The sequence below is a fragment of the Electrona antarctica genome (assembly GCF_951216825.1).
Source record: "Electrona antarctica genome assembly, chromosome: 23".
NCBI classification, from domain to species: Eukaryota; Metazoa; Chordata; class Actinopteri; order Myctophiformes; family Myctophidae; genus Electrona; species Electrona antarctica.
In genome coordinates, this window is record NC_136804.1 from 31,986,549 (window position 1) to 32,010,018 (window position 23,470).

At 43.6% G+C, this 23,470-nt stretch overlaps 1 protein-coding gene across 3 annotated transcripts in view; it reads left to right on the forward strand.

Moving 5' to 3' along the window:
• Nucleotides 1-4,261: 4,261 nt before the first annotated feature.
• Nucleotides 4,262-23,470, forward strand: part of dcp1b (decapping mRNA 1B) — a 34,766-nt gene continuing 15,557 nt past the window's right edge. For all 3 annotated transcript variants that reach the window (XM_079494848.1, XM_079494850.1, XM_079494849.1), the window contains exons 1-6: nt 4,262-4,598; nt 6,966-7,006; nt 8,185-8,312; nt 19,250-19,316; nt 19,421-19,544; nt 22,589-22,687. In XM_079494848.1, the coding sequence (XP_079350974.1) occupies nt 4,470-4,598; nt 6,966-7,006; nt 8,185-8,312; nt 19,250-19,316; nt 19,421-19,544; nt 22,589-22,687 (588 nt within the window). In that variant the 5' untranslated portion in view covers nt 4,262-4,469. The remainder of the gene's footprint in view (nt 4,599-6,965; nt 7,007-8,184; nt 8,313-19,249; nt 19,317-19,420; nt 19,545-22,588; nt 22,688-23,470) is intronic.

Here is a 23,470-nt window from a genome sequence, read left to right on the forward strand (position 1 = left end):
CAGATTGCTCAGGACCGGCCCTGAACAGAAGACAGAGGGTGAAAGTGAACATCAATACATTCTAAAATACTCAGATGATACAGTTTTGATTTCTCTCCTAGATAGTTCCAGTGATCCTGGACTGCACCAACACAGAGTAAAATAGATAAAGTGCCCCTCGGGGCACAGGTCTCCAACGGTCAGGTTGTGGCCTCCTGGTGGCGCTATAATAGGCCAATGTGAAAAGGGTGCCATTTCATCTTACGCCTTGGATGGCAATTGGATGATTTGATGCATTTTGTTCCAAAAAATGTGTTTTGCAAAAATCCACCTGTTGGTGGCGCTATAAGGCCAATGTGAAAAGGGTGGGATATATTTCTGCAGCCAAGTAGGAAAGTCTGTGAAAGATTTCACGTAAATTGACAGATCCGTCTTGAACACATGACTATATATAGAGATAGTGTGTAACCATTCGCAGCATTTTTGGAGTAATATAAAAAAAAATGGGGGTGTGCGTGTGTCTGCGCGTGTGTGCCACTGCCTCCGTGTGTGCCACTGCCTCCGTGTGAGTGGTGTCAGAATCTATGTTAATGTCTCTATTATAGATGGTATCAGTATCAGCTGTAGAGTCAGGTGTAAACAGTAATACAGATAAAACACTGATGTGAAGATAACTAATAAGTGTAAAAACATCATAATTACATGCAGCGAACAACTCAACAAAGCTTCTCCCAGGTTTTCTATACATGTTAAGTTAAATAATTGTGTTTTGTATTTTAACACGTACTGTATTGAACACATTGTTAGATACACTATAGGCTACTGTCAGGGTTGGTACTGTATATGTATTTCAATGTCTTCCTCTGAAAGTAAGAATCATATAAACTGAGTGGAAACAGTATTTCAATCCATTGTTTAGTTTCAACCTATAACATGGCACTTCCTGTTCACTCAACCAATCACACGTGTCTGGGGGCCTATACCGGCCAATCAGGCACTAGCCATCCATCCTGTCTGAATGACTATTGAGAATATTGAGCCAGTGATGGATATCTCATTAGCCATGTCACTGACAAACACACACACATCGCGTACGCACACACACACACACACACACACACACACACACACACACACACACACACACACACACACACACACACACACACACACACACACACACACACACACACACACACACACACACACACACACACACACACACACACACACACACAGTAGTTGACCACCATGACACACAAGTGGCAGAGACAAATAGGCCTGCATGTCCCCTGGCTGTGACACAAACCAGAGCCACACTTCCCTCACACCAGTGCGACACTACTGTAATTTGCAGTGTTGGGCAAGCTACTTAGAAATTATAGCCAGCTGAGCTACTAGTTAAAGTCTTCATAAAATGTGACTGAGCTACACTTTCAAAATGAAGGTTGGTAGAGTGGCTGTGGATCGAGGACAGTGGGCCTTGATGCCGTCGTAATGACCGTTTTCTTTTTCACTTGCTGAAAATAAAAACTTGCCGCAGCGCGACGTGTTGTGAGCTTGTAGATCTGCTATTTTCAGCATGCAACTAATTGTAAAATGACTTATACGGGATCTCTTCTCCACTAGTCCCTTCCTAACAGTTTAGTCCTGACGAAATTGTCAGTAGTCTTAGTTTTAGTCTTCATACAGTAGCTTAGTTTTCATTTAGTTTCCATGTAGTTTTCTTCAGTGAAAAAGGGTAGTCGACGAACATTTTTCGTCTTGGTTTTAGTCGACGAAAACAACACTGCCCTGAACCCCATCATACTGCCCCCTCTGGCACGTATAGTACTCCCTAAACCCCATCGTACTGCCCCCTCTGGCACGTATAGTACTCCCTACTGAACCCCATCGTACTGCCCCCTCTGGCACGTATAGTACTCCCTAAATGTGAAGACATACAACACTGCCCTGAACCCCATCATACTGCCCCCTCTGGCACGTATAGTACTCCCTAAACCCCATCATACTGCCCCCTCTGGCACGTATAGTACTCCCTACTGAACCCCATCGTACTGCCCCCTCTGGCACGTATAGTACTCCCTAAATGTGAAGACATACAACACTGCCCTGAACCCCATCATACTGCCCCCTCTGGCACGTATAGTACTCCCTAAATGTGAAGACATACAACATTCCTCGAACAGGAAAGAACATCATGGTGCCGGTCAGTGGGGAAACCTTTTTACTGTCAAAGACCTAGTGGAGTCGCTCCGAGGCCCAAAACAAGAGCCAGATGGAAATGAGAAAAGATCTTGACTGATTTTATCCAAGGAGAATTCCGCAGCCAAAAGAATCCCAGGCAGGCGGAGGCATGCACTCCACACGCACAGATGAGTCCCACACGTCACATGGACCCACCTCGCTCCTCAGGGGATGACATTTACCCTAACATCAGGGTAATAGCTTAATCAGAACTGTTTAAACACCACGCGCACGCACACACGCACATGCGCACACACATGCGCGCACAGCCGCACACGCGCGTACACACACTCGGAATGGGTGGAATGTAGCTACAGTGCATTGAAAAAGTATTAATTCAGACCTAGCTGGAAGTATATAACCAACATGTTGCAGCCTTATTCTAAAACGGTTTACATTTTTCCTCATATACTGTACACTCAATTCTCCATAATGATAAAAGTAGTGGCAAATTTAAACACTATGATTAAAATAAAAAAGTATATAGAGATCTCTATGGGCATAACATCGGTTGACAGACCCAGACATTCTTCATATTATGGGCATAAAAGGGAGTGACAGATACAGAGATCTCCACATGTGGGCACAAAGGGCACCCAGATGGGTACAACGGGTACTCTGACAATGCCCCCGACATTATAACAGTCAGCTACATAACATATGTTAGTGGACGACCCAATTAAGCATTACACTTGTTTACAAGAGGGCCCACCTTGTTCAATTCATAAAAAACGGTCAGATTGAGCTAAAGGTCAAATCAGGCTAAATATTGAGGGTTTAAAATGTTAAGTTGTCTGAAAATATATATATATACATTAACATAAAGCCAACATATTAAAAAGGTCATATATGTTAAAAAAGGTCTAAAGCTACTGTATCTATGAAATCAATAAAAGGTTGAATCTGCTAAGGGGTCCATTTTCGCGCAGACGAAATGAAAGCCTGGGTATCGAGGCTAAGGGGTCCCTGGTTCATCTCTCTCTCTGCTAAGGGGTCACTGGTTCATCTCTCTCTCTGCTAAGGGGTCCCTGGTTCATCTCTCTCTCTGCTAAGGGGTCCCTGGCCTGAAAAAGACCAGCAGAAACACAACAGCACGTCACAGCTCTGGTGTGTGTGTGCGCGTGTGCGCGTGTGTGTGTGTGTTTGTTTAGCCTGCAGGCAGACAGTACACAAACATATTGATCATGAAATGCTATGATGATGATGGTCCCCAGAGAGCGAGGGTAGTGTGTCTGTGTGTGTGTGTGTGTGTGTGTGTGTGTGTGTGTATGTGGGGGGGGGGGGGATAGCATAGCTAGGGCACAGAAAGGAGGAGAGAAAACATAGCCTGCAGAAAACAGCACAGCTGTTGAGATGAGGAAAGAGTGAGAAAGACAGACACAGTATAATAGGATGATGACCGAGAAAAAAACCCTATCCTATTCTCTCTCTCTCTCTCTCTCTCTCTCTCTCTCTCTCTCTCCTCAGCAACAGGATGGGTGGAGTGTGACATGCTTTTACTCCCACCTGGAGGCTGGAGGTGGTATTGCAGATGTACAGCCTGTCTGGGCAACAACAGATTATTACTATTTAGATAACAGAGGTTGCATTATGATGAATGAAGCGTCGGTAGATACAAACAGAGGTTCTCAGTCATTTCAGGCCACGAACCCCCAAATAATCATATTTGAACTATGGGGACCCCCAGCACTTTATATGCTTCATAATCAATCAATCAATCAATCAATCAATCAATCAATCAATCAAACCTCTAAACATATTGGATTTAGTATAGCAGTGGAATGTTTCAGCTCTTGATAAAAAATAAGTGTCAGAATGTATGCATGTGGCAGCCTATAATTAATTACGGCACAATACAATAAATGTGTACAACTTAGTGAAATGTTCGTACTGAACACGTAACGTTGTGTTTAAAAAAAAGAACGATCGATCATTCCAGGTCTATTGGTAGAACTGGCAATGAATCACCCCCCAAAGTACCTTGGCGCTCGATTAGTCACCTCTGACTGTTTACAATCTGAAGAATCATGGCGGTTGTCAAACCAACAGATGGCTAAACTGAGAACAACATTTGGCCCAAATTAGTGCTTTTAACAGGCTCGACTAATCTCTGCACCCAAAGGAATAACTAATTTGAATTGTTTAAAAACAAATATTTATCTTCATAGGCAGGCTAAGTAACTCATTGGTTTAGCCGCTGGGAGCCAGGCTAACGGCTAGCAGGGTTAGCTACAACAATAACAATGGGAGACCCAGTGGGACTGGACATGAGCCTGGCTGCTCTCCAGAGACAAGACCCCTACATCAGCAGCATAGTGGACGTTGCCAGCCAGGTGGCGCTATACACCTTCAACAGCAAGGCTAACGAATGGGTGAGTTATAGTATGATGACAAGTGTTGAAGCCCAGTACGCACATTCTTTTTATGGCCATTTGCAACATATACTCAAGCCAGGGGGGTGAATTCAGCTGCCAAAGGCAAGGCGCACATTGTGTCGCTTAATTGAAACAGAAAACATGATCTGGTTGTAGCCGCAATTTGCACTCACCAACATTGCAGCTGTACGGACATTATCCTCTTTTAATCAGCAAAGTGTTTGTTTCATAAAAATCCAGTATAGACGAGCTACTTTCTGCACTGCTAATTAAGACATTCCGTGCAGGTGATAGATGTTTGCTAACTTTGCTAAGTGTTGGAGTTTGGAAGCACTCGATCAGATTCCCTACACCACCTGCTTCGAATTTGCACATAATGCAGGAAGCAGCAATCAATTTTTTTTAATGAATTGAACAAGGTGGGCCCTCTTGTAAACAAGTGTAATGCTTTATTGGCTCGTCCACTCACAGTCAACAGTCTTTGTATTGAGTTGTGCTTGAATTGTACTGTAATTCTGCAAACTTAATACATATTTCAATCAATCAATCAAAAAAAATGATGCTTAATGAAAACGTGTGCTGCAGTGCTGAGTGAAAACGAGGACCAAAGTTTGTGTGAGGAGTTTAGTTTAGTTTCATATCAATTTGAAAGTTTTGACATTAACATTTAAGCCCACATTCAGAACCTTTTGTGTATCAAGTATCATTGTATCAACACCTCACTGTTAAGTGTTAATGTCATGGTGTTGCACACTCTAAGGTTGCACACAGCCTCTGTATGACAGAGAGTTGATGAATACCACCTGTCTGAAAACATGTAAAGGTATTCCAGGCAGAAATCTGCTATCTTGTGTTTGCTGTCATTAGAGTATAGTGTAAAGGCCGATTCATATTCCTATTTTAGAGCCGAATAAAAGTCGGTTCGGCTCTGTAGAGCCTACAATGTGACGTCATTTGAGGTTCGGGGGGGCGGGTACCGTCCTAAAGTCGGCTCTTCGGTGCTACTGAAAATTTCTGACGAGCCAAAATCATTTCGGCACTACAGCGCCGAAACAGCTGTAAAATAGCAGTATGAATCGGCCCTAAGACTGTATTTGGGACCTCACGTCCCAAATACAGAAAAGGTAAACAAGCTAGGGTTCCGAATGTTGCTAACGGAGGAACCGAATGGGTTCCATTCCATCCTCTTAAGGTTCCATCACATTTGGAACCCTTTATCCCACAGTCTATCAGAGCTGGTATGTGGACTTCACGTCTGCTATATAATTATAATAAATGACGGTGATTCTCAAACTATTTTAATTTCAAGGACCATCATAACTCTGAGAGGAACCAAATGGACCCTTCCTCGCAGTCCATTTGTGCACTCTCAGAGTTACAGACCTCTAAGGGTCCATTTGGTTCCATTTGTACACTCTCAAGAGTTACAGACAGACCTACTAGGGTTCATTTTGCACACTCTTGAGTTACACACCTGTTTAAGGCTTCATTTTGTACACTCTGAGTTACAGACCTGTAAGGGTTCATTCTGTACACTCTGAGTTACAGACCTGTAAGGGTTCATTCTGTACACTCTGAGTTACAGACCTGTAAGGGTTCATTCTGTACACTCTGAGTTACAGACCTGTAAGGGTTCATTCTGTACACTGAGTTACAGACCTGTAAGGGTTCATTCTGTACACTCTGAGTTACAGACCTGTAAGGGTTCATTCTGTACACTGAGTTACAGACCTGTAAGGGTTCATTCTGTACACTCTGAGTTACAGACCTGTAAGGGTTCATTCAGTACACTCTGAGTTACAGACCTGTAAGGGTTCATTCTGTACACTCTGAGTTACAGACCTGTAAGGGTCCATTTGGTTCATTCTGTACACTCTGAGTTACAGACCTGTAAGGGTTCATTCTGTACACTCTGAGTTACAGACCTGTAAGGGTCCATTTGGTTCATTCTGTACACTCTGAGTTACAGACCTGTAACTGTCCATTTGGGAACCCCTAGGCATCTTAACCCATGTAGGCCCGACGTCGAAATAAATAAGTCTTCTGAAAGAATATATATTCAAAGATTTGTGCCTCGTTTTCACGATATTTAAAAAATAGCAGACATACAAGCTCGTAGCGTGCCACTCGGTGGCGCGCTATGAGCTTGTAGATCTGCTATTTTTCAATAGCTAAAGTATAACATAATGCTTAGTTAAAACACCAAAAGGGGTTCCCGTACAGAATGGGTTAAAAGGAAACGGACGGACGTACGGAGGGAATCATTTGGGAACCAGAATCGTTAAAAGGATCCCTACAAGGATCCCTACTGTCCAACATGTGAGGATGCTTGTTGATACCGTTTCACTGTTTTGTTTTGTGTAGGAGAAGACGGACATGGAGGGAACACTGTTCATCTACACCAGGTAATGAAGAATACAAATGTTATTTATATACTGATTAATCTGCATCCAAGCTTACCATCAATTTACACACTAGCATGACTGAAGTAAAATGAGACACAAGTAGCATGTGCTTAAATTCATATTTAGAATTTTTTTCAGAAGGGGAACCTTCTGAAAGCTTCAAGATAATAAACTTAAAAATCTTAAAACTGTCAAAATGACCTCTCAGACATGCTAGTGTTAATGCAAATAATAACGTGTTTTATTTGTATAGCACTTTTCATTCACAAGGAGTGCTACCTGTACATCAGGGGTGCCCAAAAGGTAGATCACCAGTAGATCACAAAGGCTGTGCAGGTAGATCACATGACATGCCCCTAAAGAGTATTTCATTTAAATATATTGAAGAAAAAAAAACGATAAATAAAAAACAAACATTTCTCCCCCTCTATTTCCCATTCCAAGTGCATTTGTCTTATACTGTACAGAATGTAACACGAACTCTACTATTCCGAAGCCCCCTCAGGTACATATTTAAACTATTTTCAGCAATGGTATAATAATTGATTTGGTGGGTAGATCTTGCCGAGCTGGTCATTTTGAAAGTAGCTGTCAAGTCAAAAAGTGTGGGCACCCCTGCTGTACATAGTCAAAAGCAAGGTTACAATAGTGTCGAGCACAAAAGGATATTGCTGACATTAGTACACACTACACGGTTTACAATACACGGTTACATCAGTAAACGAACTACAGTGCTGCAACAATACAGTGCTACATGTATACAAGTAAACAATACACTGCTACATCAGCACTATGTAGTAGTGCTGGCCAAGCGTTCACTTATTTTTTATTACAAAGGTTGTACAGAAGTTAACAAAACCCCGCCTCCACTTTGTGTCAGGTTCTTGCGTCACCTGGTCGGGGCGTTTAGGTTTATTTCACAATTATGACCACCTCACTGTTCATTATATACCTTCTGGACATCAGTGGTTCTCAAACGTTTTCATAGCGAGGACCCCCAAAAAGAATGTCTGTATTGGAACCCCACCTGAGAATATGTTGACCGCGATAGCAAATGAAACATGTCGTTGACACACATCTGTGGCAGACACGTCGTACTCATCAGACCATGGACAGACGGTCTATAAAAGTATTTATTTTTCCGTGTGTGTGTGTGTGTCTGTTTCTGTGTGTGTCAGACTGGCGTCTCCCAGACATGGCTTCACCATCAGGAACAGACTGCGTCCGGAGAACCTGACTGAACCAATCACCAAAGACCTGGACTTCCAAGTACAGGACCCGTTCCTGTTGTACCGCAACACACACCGTATGTACACACGGACACGCACGCACGCACGCACGCACGCACGCACGCACGCACGCACGCACGCACGCACGCACGCACGCACGCACGCACGCACGCACGCACGCACGCACGCACGCACGCACGCACGCACGCACGCACGCACGCACGCACGCACGCACGCACGCACGCACGCACGCACGCACGCACGCACGCACGCACGCACGCACGCACGCACGCACACACACACACACACACACACACACACCTCAGACAGACAGGTAGTTGAACAGGTATACCATTACACAGGTCAACCTCTCTGTCTGTATATTATCTGTCCAAAGGGCGGCTCAAGTACCACCAGTGGTACCAGTGGTGGTTGGGAACCTCTGCTCTATTACATTAGATAATTGACACTGGGTGAAAACAAAATCGGTTGCAACATCGTTGGATAAAAAATATTAACAAAACAAAAAAATAGCAGATATACAAGCTCATAGCGTGGGAAAACACTATGAGCTTGTCTTTTAACCCATTTTGGGTGGGAACCCCTTTTGGTGTTAGCATTATGTTATGCTTTAGCTCATAGCGTGCCACCGAGTGGCGCGCTACAAGCTTGTAGGTCTGCTATTTTTAAACAATCGAAGAACGACTGACATAGAAACATAGCTTTTTCAGAAAACTGTCAGGATGTAGAAGACATTTTTAGAATCTATTCTCAGGTCAAAATGGGTTAATATAGATGTAAAATTTTTTTTTTGAAAGCAAACATTTTTAACTCAAATCTTTGCCCCTTGACAGGAAAACATTAGAGCATCACTGATTTAGAAACATAAGGTTTTCAGAAAACTGTAATCAGGTTAGAGAGAAAATCTTTCACAAATCTTCAACATTCTTCGAAAAGTTTCTGAAATTGTAGCTCTACAAGCTCATAACACGTCGCATCGTGACACATTGTGAGCTTGCAGATCGGCTAATATCGAATAGCCAAAGTAACATATTACAGGTTTCTTTTAGTGGGAACTCCCTGGAACCCCCTCAAGAGCCCCTGGGGGTCCCCAAACATAGATATATATAAGAAAGCTAGATGGCTCATCCGCGCTCTGGCCAATGGAGAGCGACGTTGCTACGTGCCGGCCATCTTACCTCGGGGCCACATAACATTGTGTCTATGGGGCATGTACTTTTAAATAACCACAACTTGCTCAATTTTCAAACGTTTTTCAAACGGTTTGGTTTGTTATAAACGTCAGAGACGTCCGCATACTTATATGCTTTTATACGACGTTCATATAAAAAAACAAAATTAAGCAGATAAGCGTCCTGAATCATAGCCACGTTGACAACGTTTGTAATAAACCAACCCGTTTGTAAATCCGTCAAGATTTGAGGGAGTTATGACTGTTTTTGTTTGAGCTGCCATAGAACATACTGTACTGTAGTGTAGCCCCGAAATAAGATGGCCGCCGGGTGAACTACGTCAGAGATTCCGCCTTGAGCCATCTAGCCTTTATATATGTCTGTCCCCGAACCCCACTTTGAGAAGCAGCAGTGTAAAGCACAAACGGAGCAGACAGACGGCACGGTGTGTGGTCTCCGTTAGGTCCATATAAGGAACAGAGACATTGCACTGTCTACTACGGTACTAACGTCTGTCCCCCCCTCTTTGGTGTCCTGACAGCAGCAAACAGCCACTATAGATTAGATTGACACAACACTCAACTGATAACATAAACACACGCACGCACGCACACACCTACATTCCACATTCTTTAGTCCTCTCACTCCATTCCTCTGGCTCCGTCTTATGCAAGGATGCATCCTACTGTATATATAGGTAGGGTGCATTTTTTTTAGGAAACGACTTCATCACACAACGGTGTCGTGTGAAAATAGCTCACAAGTTCACGTGTTGCGATGTGGCACGTTGTGAATCATTATTTATTTTATGAAACTATCGATTTGTCGGTTGTTCATTATTATCGATTAAATCGATTAGTTTGATGACATATTGCACCCCTACTTGATTACCATGGAAACTAGGAAACAGTGGTGCACTGACAACTATCTAGAGTTGAATGTGGTCAAAACAAAATAACTGGTCATTGAAACAAACCACACTGGACTTAACCCACTCCTCATTAATGGTAAAACAGTAGAACAGGTAGACAGCTTCACATATCTTGGACTCAAACTGGACAATAGACTTAGGTTTGATCAACACATTACATCTATACAGTCACGCTTTCAGCAAAGACTCCATGTAATCCGTAAATTAAGATCATTATCTGTTGCTCCTCATCTTCTGCTATTATTGTACAAAAGCATTATTCAACCTGTTCTGTTGTACTGTTCTGCATGTTTCTACACCATACTGTCCATGCCTAACAGGAACAAACTTTTCAGTATCACCCGTATTGCTTCCAAGATCATCGGACTTCAAACAGCGGCTTTAAACAAACTGCCCCGCCGATAGGATGGTTCTGTACATAGTGGGGACCTCGTGTTTTGTTTTTGTATTGTCTTGGTGTTATGTGCTCTGTGTTGTTTTTGATGTGGGTGTTGAACAGATTGTGAAAACAAATATCCTTCGGGACAATAAAGATTATTATTAACTAGAGGCACAGCACTACTTTAGTCACATGACCTTTCTAGCGTTGTCTCAAATCATGGAACCTTTTGTCGACAAAACGGTATCTAACAAGAAATCCCCCAAAGTCAAGTACAACGTGCTTCAGCCAAGTTTTGACAGTGTGTTGAAAGTATTTCAGTAAAAACATGGTACCAATGTTCTGGGAGTCCTTCTTTGTCCCTACCATAGTGGCTCACTACCCATTTTTGGGTTACGGACCCAGCGGTTGAGACCCAGTGACCCACCTGACCGTATGTCCTGCGTAGTGTGACCTGTGTGGGGAGAGGTCGTGGAATCTAATCAGTAGACAGATATGCGGCTCTCAGAGGAGCTGTGGCTGCTGGCACACAGTAGCCCTCTGGGGTCTAAAAATACATGTGGAGATACCGCAGGGCTCACAAACACACATGAAACTCCAGGGAAATGGAGGAGCTCTGCTGAGGCTGACTTGTACTCGCTCACACAATTTAGTGTGGTTGGTACCACTCCGTGCCCACTTTAGCCTGGCATTCCTATCTTGGACATGTCATTAGGGCTTAGGCGTACATTATCAGAAATAGCCGGTCTACGAGCTCACATGGCATTGCATCGTGATTGGCAATTGTGTTGGGAGTTTGTTTGTAGATAGGCTATTTTCGTTATTCATTCATATTATCCTTCACTGTGACAGGAAGTTTCACATCTAGGAAACTTTCCAACAAACCATTATAAGCCTAAGGGACCAGAGATTAAAATAGTGTGCATTTTGCATCCCAAAACGCAGTTTATACGCAGTTTATAGTTAACAACAACAACCTCTGCATCCACGGGATGCACTACTGTACTGTTTTTTTAAAATTTAATTCTAGTTTATTCATTGCTAGCTTTAGTTATAATAATAATTTCTTCTTCTGTTTTCTACATGAATATAACCACATTATAACCATATCAAATTAAATGGGAGTTAAATGCTGCAAAATATGACTCCTAACGTTGTTGAAGTGGGACTCATAAAAATGTCCCTGGGACTCCTCTAAAAGACCATCCCTGCATCCCGGGGACTAAAGAGACTTGAGGGAAACCTGGGAATTACTTAAAACTTGGAGCTAAGGAGACTTCAGGGAAGCGTGACCTCTCCTTTTATAGTGTGTGTAGACGCAAGGCCACCTCGCACGTCACGAAACATTGTAGGCGAGAATGACACGAGGAAACACTGCACACCAAGTCAATGTGATATATTGACATATTTTATGTTCTATCTTGAACTCTTGTCACAACCTTTACCAATGGCACTGTACGGCTGAATAATGTCCATTTTCAAATCGACAATGAGCTTTTTTCTGTTGCTTCTTTACAAGGAAGATGAAACATGTGGTTCACCCTATTGTGGCAAAGAGCCGAGAACATGTTCTGTTTTGAATTCAAATACAAAACGGAACAGTAAAAAACCCGAAAACTATCTCATAGACTACCACATCTCCTGCAGTAGTTTGAGCACTGTGCTGCATGTAATCATGCTCGGCAAGTAGCAAGTACAGTCTACACAGCTTGTGAGAGGCCAGTCAAAAGATTTAGTGTCTCCTCTCTCTCTCTCCCTCTCTCTCTCTCTCTTCCTCTCTCTCTCTCTCTCTCTCTCTCCCCCCCTCTCTCTCTCTCTGTCTCTCTAGCAGATCTACACACTCACAATCCATCAGTTAACATCATCGATGGAGATTCCAAGCTAAATAGAAACTACAGCTTTTCTCTTACTAGAAAAAGCCATTGTTCTTTTGCATTAATACAAGTTTTAAATGTTGTTCGAAATGACCAAACCTGCCCACCGATGATGTCATTGGTAGGCATGTGTCGGAACTGACCACAGCCCTCCTCTGAGACACAGAGTGAGTGAGACAGACACCTCTTATAATGAGCATTAGTGAGCACCGGACCAGTTATGGAATCGTGCATTTCCCCTCAGTGTTGTTTGGTTGGTCACCCCAGGCTAGCCCCCATATATGGTGCCCAGGTCTCGTGACATCATCAGGGATGGAGATCCCTGATGATGGTCATAGTAAATGCGACTTGCTGTCGCAGTTAAGCCCATATATGGAGATCCCTGATTTCATCAATATTGGCCAGCAACTCTACATCTGACCTCAAACCCTTAGATCTCCATATATGGATATATGTCGGAAACCTGTTCTGACATTCCCATATGTTGATCCTTCCTCATCCATCCTTCCTCTTCAATGTTTCCCTTGTGACTGATACCTGTCCATTCAAACGCTAGACGGGCCTGCCCCAAAGTTATTAGTGCAGCCGTGCCCGGCAGCCGGCAAAGACTAGAGTTCTCAACAGGCCTGAAAATTAAGGCCCGGCCCTTAGCTCTCCATATACTGTATGGAGCTGACCTGTTCTGACATTCCATATGTTGACGTCATCAAACCCTGTACACTCAAGACATGCTCCTAATAGAGGGTATGCACGTGACATCATCATCAAACCAGGAAGTTATGCGGGAACGCCTACTGAGTGCCAAAAAACTACTTCCTGGCCTTGACAGCCCATACATCCAAACTGAAAAGTCCAATATGATTGCATTAAACGACGTTAAACTCACTTTACCACTCGACTTTACCACTCGATTTGCCATTCACTTTATGGATGTGCAGTGCTGTGCATACCCTCTATAAGGCCAGTACAGAATTCATTCCATATGTTGATCTGACCCCCCCCCCCCCCCCCCCCCCCATGCCAAAGCGCCAGCGCTCGCCCAGCAGTCTGCCGTCAACGAGGCGGATGCGTGCAACGCGACCTCGCGAGGTCGCTTCTCGCCCTCGGGCGTCTTACTGGTACGAGGACTGGTTGAAAACGGGTGACGTGCTTTAACCCTGTCCTACCTCCAGGTCGTACGTAGGTGTATCCCAGCTCCGTCTCTGACACCATCTGACCTTTGAACCTCACTTCTGGTTCCTCCAGCAGCCTCTCATGTCGGGGCCTTCTCTGGAACAGACTTCTAAACATGGCTGCTCCAGTACACACACACACACACACACACACACACACACACACACACACACACACACACACACACACACACACACACACAGTGTCACCTTTACCTTTCTTTGTTTCCTTTTGAGTGGTGTAAACCACTCCTACAACTGGCTTTTGTGTGCATAAAAAAATGACCATGGTTGCTATGTTCAAAATAATTTCTGACGTAATTAAATCACACCCGGGTGAACTGGATGACCGTAGCAACCGTGGTCATTTTCTCTGCACAAAAAAAGCCAGTTGTGAAATCACATCCGGGTGTGATTTAATTACGTCAGATCAGAGCTGATCAGGCTATATAATACCTTACCTTATATAATACCTCACATCGGACAAAAACTCCAGCTGAATCAACTTCCTTACACCACTCAGTTCACACGGGTGTGATTTTTTTAACACTAAAGCGCGCTGTGACGTGTGAGCTTGTAGATCTACCACAACCACGTAGAAATTAGCCTTAATTTCAACCCCAACCCCTAATAAATCTTACCGGCTCCAACTACCTAATCCTAACCCCAACCCGACACATATGAGTAGTTTACCCCATTTAGGCCTGACGTCGAAATAAATAAAAAGTCTTCTGAAAGAATATATATATTCAATATATAATCAAAAATAGCAGACCTACAAGCTCGTAGCGCGCCACTCGGTGGCGTGCTATGAGCTCGTAGAATGGTTTAAGTCAGTCTTTTAATTCACCTGAATGTTGCTTGGGATTTCTCCAAGTTGCTTTAAATGAAGCGTTAGGTTACCGGTGTTCAGTAGTCAACGCTGATCCTTGATGTGGGCTGTTTTCTGGACTACACCGTTGCTCAAACAAAAACGTAGTTGTTTGGTTTTGGTGTTCAGAAGGAGTGATTCCTCACATCGGTGAGTTCCCTTGGATGGATTGGTTGACTCAACTGTGCGTCGCCTTGGGTCTTTCTTCAGTACCACAATGTTGTTGAATGTAAAAGTTCCAGCGGGTTGTCTGTGTTGGTTGGAGACGGGAGCCGTGTTTATAGTCCAGGTCTCGTTTCCTTTCTGCCGTTGGATGTATTTCTTCTACAAATGTGAGTTTAATGAAGGCCCAGGGACTGTAGAATAACTCTAAAGTCGATAACCATAGCTGTGGCTACAAAATTATGTCTTTACTCACCAAGTCTTCCATTCACCTCTCCTTGATATAATGTTGTTTTTTAAGAAGATATATAGACTATATTCAACATTTTAAACCCTCCTGTTGAAAACGAAGATTGTAGCGATTCCTCAGAGCCAGTTTCAAGTTGTTTAAAAAGCAGTCCCTGGGGAGCTGGGGGACAGCGTTCTTGTGGATAAGCGATGGAGTCTTTTCCTCAAAGCACAGCTAATCCTTCAGCACGCAGCCACCGGCAACACAGTGGCTCATATCTGATTTCTACCAAACACAACCAGTGTAGGGCAAGATTCTGACAATAGCCAGTTCCAGGAGACCTTGGAGGTAGGACAGTCACAAGCTGTCCATGATGCCAATAGTAGAATGACGCAACTGACTCACAATCTCAATGGTTCAGATTCAGCTACACATCTGTCCCCGCTGGTCTTGCATCAGATCCAACCATCTTCTCTACTGTCTGTCTCTCCTACACTGTCTCCGTCTCAGCTGTCCTATAGTACTGTCTGTCTCTCCTACACTGTCTCCGTCTCAGCTTTCCTACTGTCTCTCTCCTACACTGTCTCCCTCTCAGCTGTCCTATAGTACTGTCTGTCTCTCCTACCCTGTCTCCCTCTCAGCTTTCCTACTGTCTGTCTCTCCTACCCTGTCTGTCTCTCAGCTTTCCTACTGTCTGTCTCTCCTACACTGTCTCCCTCTCAGCTTTCCTGCTGTCTCTCCCTCCTACACTGTCTCCCTCTCAGCTTTCCTACTGTCCTTCTCTCCTACACTGTCTCCCCCTCAGCTTTCCTACTGTCTGTCTCTCCTACACTGTCTCCCTCTAAGCTTTCCTACTGTCTGTCTCTCCTACACTGTCTCCGTCTCAGCTTTCCTACTGTCTGTCTCTCCTACACTGTCTCCCCTCAGCTTTCCTACTGTCTGTCTCTCCTACACTGTCTCCCTCTAAGCTTTCCTACTGTCTGTCTCTCCTACACTGTCTCCCTCTCAGCTTTCCTACTGTCTCTCTCCTACACTGTCTCCGTCTCAGCTTTCCTACTGTCTGTCTCTCCTACACTGTCTCCGTCTCAGCTTTCCTACTGTATGTCTCTCCTACACTGTCTCCGTCTCATCGTTCCTACTAGTTAAGACCATCTCTCCTGCTTTAAAATGACTCTACTCCAAAGAGCTTTAAGCGTCTTCTAGTGGAGGTTCTTCACTGTAGTTTTCACTGTCGTGGCTTCCACTGACTTCTGATGATGTAGCCTCCACTGACGTAGCTGCAAGTGACGTTCTTCATTTCCGACGTGACGCAGCTCCCAGTGAGTGTGTGTGTGTGTGTGTGTTCAGCCACACTGCACCTAAACACATGACATCATACTGCGCCCTCTCTGTGTCTAGTCTGTATCTTTCCTTCATCCCTCTCCCCATTTATGATAGGCACTTACTTTTTTAGTCCAATCAGAATACAGTTGGAGCTATGGGAACATTTGGTCTACTTGGTCTTAGAAGTCTCTCTCTCTCTCTCTCTCTCTCTCTCTCTTGTTCCCTCCCCCCCAGTGACTTATTTGGTCCTGGGACTGATTTTCCCAGGACTGTGTGTCTGTGTGCGTGTGTGTGCGCTCCTGACTGACTGACTGACTGACTGAGCGAGCGAGCACTTCTAGTACTTAAGTTGTGAGAGCCAAAAGTCCTATAATAATTTAAGAAATAAACATTGTGAGGACAATCTTCCTCGCAAGATAAATGGATGTTTTATGCTTAAAAACGATTCTTAGAGAGGCTCACAGTTAGGAAAAGATACAGGTTGTGATTAGGAACAGAATTTATGGGCTTTGGGTTCGATTTATACTTCGTTGTGCGCCGGACCGCTGGTATTACACGCTCACAGCGGGAGGGGAAAAAAATAATTAAAAATGTCCGAAAATGTTGATGTCCTCACAAGTATAGTACAATGCGTGCAGCATGTAAGGTGCATGGTTTTCAACTTCAAGCAAACAGCTGGAACAGCTTGGCTGGTCAGCCTGGTTCAAACTAGGGTTAATTTCATGTAGGTTCATTAATTGACTAATGAACCCACAATATATTATCTTTTGAGGGGCGCTAGCCCCTCAAAAGATACATTAACATTAAATTCCCATTGACAATGAATGGATAATTTTACGTGATAGTGTCTGAGCAAATTGACATTGTGTCTATTTTATGCCATGGTGATGTACGATGATAAAAGAGCGGCCCTCAATTGATGATCTTTTTTTAATGATCGAAACTACTCTTTACTTACAAAAGCAGATTGAAATAATTCTCAGACAGAGCTGTTTGTCTGTTTCCCTACAAATCCCATGAGAACAATATTTTTCTGTATTTGTGAGTCTAATGCTCCCTCTGTCTGGGAAACTACTCTTTGTAAAGCTTGGATTTACAGCTAGCTAAATGGCTAATAATAGAGCGTTTACTGTACATGTCTGCCTGTATGTCTGTCTGCACAGCATGCTGAACACTGGTCTCAGAACAGCACAATGCTACACTATTTGTATTGTGACTTTTGAGTGTTTTATGTGTTATATGGGGCTGCAACTATCCATTCCTTTTTCGATTAAACAAGAATCGTGGAAAATATATTCATCAATGCATCAACACGAAAGAAATTACATTTGGCCACAAAAGATCACGGGATCTACTGAATGTGTCAAACTGGCATATTGAGCCTATGACACACATGTGGCTTCCCCCCAGTAGGCTACCTTCACATTCAGTAGATCCTGTGGCCAGATGTAATTTCTTGGGGTCTAGTAGGACTATAGTAAATAATAAAAAAAGAAATCGCCATAATATTTTGTAAAGAAATACATATTTAGCCCCATGCTCGAAAAATAAAACTAAAGAAAGCAGCAAATGAAAAAGAATTAACACTCATCTTTTACTTTCTCTCATAACAACCTAAAACATGAACCTTGGTTGAAAAAAACTAAAGTTGTCCTTTAACCACTTTGTCATAGCCAATGTACAATAACCTGACTCCACCATATGGGGGCGGTATTGATTCACAAGTTCACAACACAGCCTCCACCTGGGAGTGGACCAATCAGCGGCAGCTGCGGGCGGGATCATCCAATCACCTGCTTGAAAACAGGGACGGCCTTCTTCAGCGATTGGGCTACGGTGATTCCAGATGGAAGCTCGTTGTGAAGCAAAATGTCAAACTGTATTTTTGCTACTTTGTTTCAAAAACAAAAAGGGATTATTTTATTAAAAATGTGTTGTTTTTTATAATCGATGAACTCGATGTGTGTGAATCACTACAGAGTTCAAACAAGCCTGTAGCCAAGGATCTCTCCGAAGAGCCTGAGAGCCTGGTCACGTGGTATTGGGGGTAGAACAAAGCTATGCTAGAATCCGCTGCTAGTCTACCTATGTAGATAGATTATCTCTGGAGGCTGAGGTCCTCGGGGTAACCTTGAGCCCCGGGATTGAGAACTTCTTACGCTTGATGCTACAGTTGGGTGCCACCGATATTGCCCCTTATCATTTGACCCATTTAGACCTGACCTCAAAATTTAAAAAAAATCCTTCTAAATCCTCCAGTTTTCTGAAATAAATATTTTCACGATTTTTCAAAAATAGCAGACCTACAAGCTCGTAGCGTGCCACTCGGTGGCGCGCTATGAGCTTGTAGATCTGCTATTTTTCAATAGCTAAATTATAACATAATGTTTAAAACACCAAAAGGGGTTCCCACCCAAAATGGGTTAACTGTCCTTTTGCGCAGATCACGCAAACCTCAGCAAAAAGAAAAGGACAATATCGATGGCCTCCAACTGTACGTGTGTCTGGAACTACTCTAACACACACTATCTTACACACTGTTTTTTTTTTGGTTTTTTTATGTTTTTCTTTTGTGGCTTTCGCCTTTATTTTATATATTTTATGGAGGGACAGACAGTAGGCTGACAGGAAATGGGGAGAGAGATGGGGGGGAAGACATGCAGTAAAGGTCGTCGGGATCGGGAGTCGAACCCGTGCCACACTGCCAGACTGGATTACCAGCCAAAGTGCCTGGACCACTGAGCCATGGCCCAGGCCAGGGTTATACCTTATACTTGGTGTGACCTCACTGCTGTGGCGTCACGCTGCTATCCGTTGTCGTGGCAACAAAGCCAATAAGACAATGAATCCTCAACTCTTGTCTGTCTGTCTGTCTTTCAGTGACGATCCGTGGGATCTGGTTCTACAATAACACGGACTGCGTGCGCATCGCTCAGAGAATAAAGACGTGAGTATAAATGTAACCACAGCAAAAAATAAAATGAACGCATAAATAACCCACATGCAGGTCAGATCAATGTAGTGTGTTAATGTTTGTGTGTGTGTGTGTAGTCTGAGCCAACAGGAGCAGGTCTCGGATCAGTCTCAGGACGGACGTGTGTCTCCTGAACGAGGAGAGGAGAAGGCCGTGGACATCCTGCAGTTGCTGAACAAAGCACGCACCGAATACAACAGAGTAAGACATCATAACTTAAAAAACATTTTCCAGTCAAGAGGGGCCATGGAGCCCCATTTCAAAAGCTTTAGTGTCGGGGGTAAGATAAGATATGTCGGCATTTTGTCAACACTTTTCCAATGTAGCAGATGTAGATTTAGCAAAAAAGGGACCCCTGGGGGTCTCCACTCTCCAGACCCCAGTTTGAAAACGTAAGGTCTAACATGATAAACTTTATTGCAGACACAAAAGGTCCATAATAAAACAAAACAAAACACAACCCCTGTGTGTGGGCACTGTGCTGGGTAACATTGGATTTCATTGATTGCGATTCTGATTCTGCGAGTTTGGACGACAAAAGTATGTTCTTCAGCTTTAAATGATTAGGATTTTATCCTATTCCAATTCCTTCAGTCGTATGGGTACCTGCCAATTAGGATTTTATCCCTACATGGAACCACATTTTGATACACAACCCTAAACATATGAGAATGTAATGCAAGATCAAACATAATATATAAACTGAGATTAAGTAGACTTGCAACTTAACCACAGTACTTCTACACTGTCTGAAACCTGTGGGGGAATGGAAAACACGTCACGTTTTACATTTTCATCTACTTGGACACTACATTCCTACATCTACTCCATTAATCTTGGTAACATCCAAACAACTTCAGATTGTGCACATGTGAACACACTTCAAATCCCACCCACACACCCAGTAACTCACACAGTTAACTATACATGGTTGTTGAAACACCCCTTCACCCATACATCCACATCGTGTGGTTTGTTGTGTGTTTGATTTTCTGATCTCTAAGGTGTTTAGTGTAGGAATCCACCGTCGCTGGTTCCCAACGTGAGGGCCTGGGACCCCCAGGGGTCTTCTTGTGAGGAGTTAAGGGTCTGCAACTCAGAGTTAAATAAACGCCAAAGCTTTTACAGTGTAAGAAATCTATCTATTTAAGGTAGGCTCAGTGATATTTTGTTGTTAAATACGTTTTAAACAGCTCAATATTCTGATAGTTATGCTCTAGTATAGAGTGTTTGTTCAATAACAGGATTCTCCCTGTCTCTCCAGCTCTTTGGTAAACATGATGTCATGATGTGTAACCACTCGAGTTGGCTTTGTCCGCGGCGTAAACGTCTTTAAATAAATACTTTTTGAAAAGTCTGAGGAAAATGAATGAGAAATTCACTTCTTGCTTCTAGCGTCGTCATGAAAGGGGGTGGGACTGCGACGCTCTATATATGGAGATCCCTGATGGAATGCTCTTATTTGGGCATATTGGCTGGATCTGAGAGCTTGGCATATAGCCAAACACGTGGCGTGTTTGGAGATTTATGTACCTATGCCATGCATTTTGTTTTGTCGGACTTCAACACAAGCTAATTAGAGCCAATAGAAAGGCAGTCTACAAACATAATTTCTCAAGGACCCCTGGGGGTCACAGACACTATGTTGAGAACCAGTACTGTAACGTTAAGTTCATTCTGCTCCACCAGAGGAAAGACGCAACATTGCAAGACATTTCCCCACTGTCATTGTGTCTTTTTTAATGACATACCACACGCTTGAATCAAAATGGGAAACCTGTGCGCGTGCGTGCGCATGCACACTATACCCACCGATCTGAGTTTTTTTTAATGACATACCACACGCTTGAATCAAAATGGGAAACCTGTGTGCGTGCGTGCGCATGCACACGTGTGTGTGCGTGCGCAGGTGTGTGTGGTCCTGCTAAGAGCAGAGGCGTCTGGGAGAAATGCGAGGCCCTGTGCGATATTTCGGGGGGGAACAATGTGCGCGCGCATTAGCGCGCGCGCAAATTTTTTGAATTAATTAATTAATTAATACTTACTTTTGCGTGAGAGAGAGAGAGAGAGAGGACGACCTCTCTCTCTCTCTCTCTCACGCATAGTCATGTGTGACTAATTATTTGAAATAAAACCTTTTTTGTCCACACACAGTCCTACATGACATGATGGCATACCTTTTCACTTCACTCGAGTGCCGACTGCCGAGTCGTTTTGTTTGTGACCGGGAGCGGTTGTGCACTCAACTAGCCTACATGTGTTCAACTTGTTTTTGTTTCGTTTCCAGTGTGTGTATAATTCGACTGCGTTGCGCGGTGGCGCGGCCGATCTCCAAGCTCACAACGCGTCGCGCTGCAACGCATTGTGAGCTTGTAGATCTGCTCTAATTCTGCAGCGCAAGCTAGCACGGCACTGCGCAGCGCAAAGGGGGACAACAGGGGGCCCCACGACCGGACGGCCGGGCGTTGCTTAACGGGAGGCTGAATAAGTGACGCCGGTTGGGAGGAGGCGACGCGCGGCCGTCGGAGGCCGCAGCTTAAATAGGTGAAAAATCAACTGCGACGGAACGGGCTGCGATGCGATTATTGTTTCTTAAAAAAAAAACACTGCCTAGCGCGAGGCCTCGCATGCGCAAGGCCCTGTGCGGCCGCACCATTCGCACTACCCTTAAAGCGGCCCTGGCTAAGAGAACCATGCCACAATCGCACTTCACTTTTTCCTATTTATGGTAACACAGTTGGCTACAAAATGACCAATAACCAAACTAAATCATTCAGAGCCTTATCCAATGACAACAAGAGCTCTATAAACCTGTTGGCGACGCGCCGCCTTGCCAAGTTTGTATGTACATTTATAGTAGGGGTTCTCAAAGTAGGACCCAGCCAAATGATTGACAGACCCTTACAGGTCTGTAACTAGCCAGTTTTCTGAAAAAGCTATGTTTCTATGTCAGTCGTTCTTCGATTTTTCAAAAATAGCAGACCTACAAGCTCGTAGCGCGCCACTCGGTGGCGCGCTACAAGCTTGTAGATCTGCTATTTTTCAATAGCTAAAGCATAACATGATGCTAACACCAAAAGGGGTTCCCGCCCAAAATGGGTTAAAGACTGTAACACATGGAGTCAAATGGACCCTTACCGATCCATTTGGTTCCATTTGTACACTGAGAGTTAAGTAAGACTAAAGATTCTCTCTCTCTCTCTCTCTCTCTCTCTCTCTCTCTCCCTCCCTCTCTCCCTCTCTAGGTAGGAAGTAGTTCTGAACCAAAGCAGATAGGGGGCAGCAGTGTTCTGTATGGAAACCCAAACCTCATCAAACCCATCCCGGTTAAACCCGCCTCTCAGGTAACACACACACACACACACCCTTCTCTCTCTCCCACTAAAACTCATCCTTAACTCTTCCATGTAACTTCCTCTCCACCTCCTTCTATCTCCCCGCGATCCGTGAATGAAGTTACTAGGTGTGCAGTTGGTGAAGGACGCGTGCATGTCTGTATTGTCTGGGCTATATGGAGCCCCATATCTTTGGATGGAACAATGATTCTCAAACCTTTTTAATTTCAAGGACTCCCAGTTTTATATGAATGAATTAGGCCACGGACCCCCATTTGACAACATGTTTAACCACCGGGACCCCAATCCATATTCCATATAAGGTTATATAAGGTTCATATTTCCTGTGAAATGTTTTCAAATTCTTAACATGAAAATGCCAGACAGAAACATAGGGTTTTCAGTAAACTGTCAGGATTTAGAAGGCATTTGTAGAATCGTCCTCGGGTCTAAATGGGTTAAAATGTTTGAAATTATGAAGATTCTTAACATGGAAATGATTATGATGATTATGCAAAAGAAAAAAAGATTATCTCAAGTGATTGTGATAAGGCGATTATGGAATAATTGTTACCGGCAGCCTAGCCTGGAAAACCTTTTTTGCCTTTTGGAACTTTTGTTTATGAAGCCTAAAAGCCAAACAGAAATGTAATTTCATATTTCACTTTCAAATAAAGTACAATTTTAAAGTGGGCAACCAGATAGTAATTACTAATTACCCAACTTTGTTCAAGATAAGCTTTCTTCTACCGTATATAAACTTTCTGTGATGCGTTATGGGTCAATAGCTCA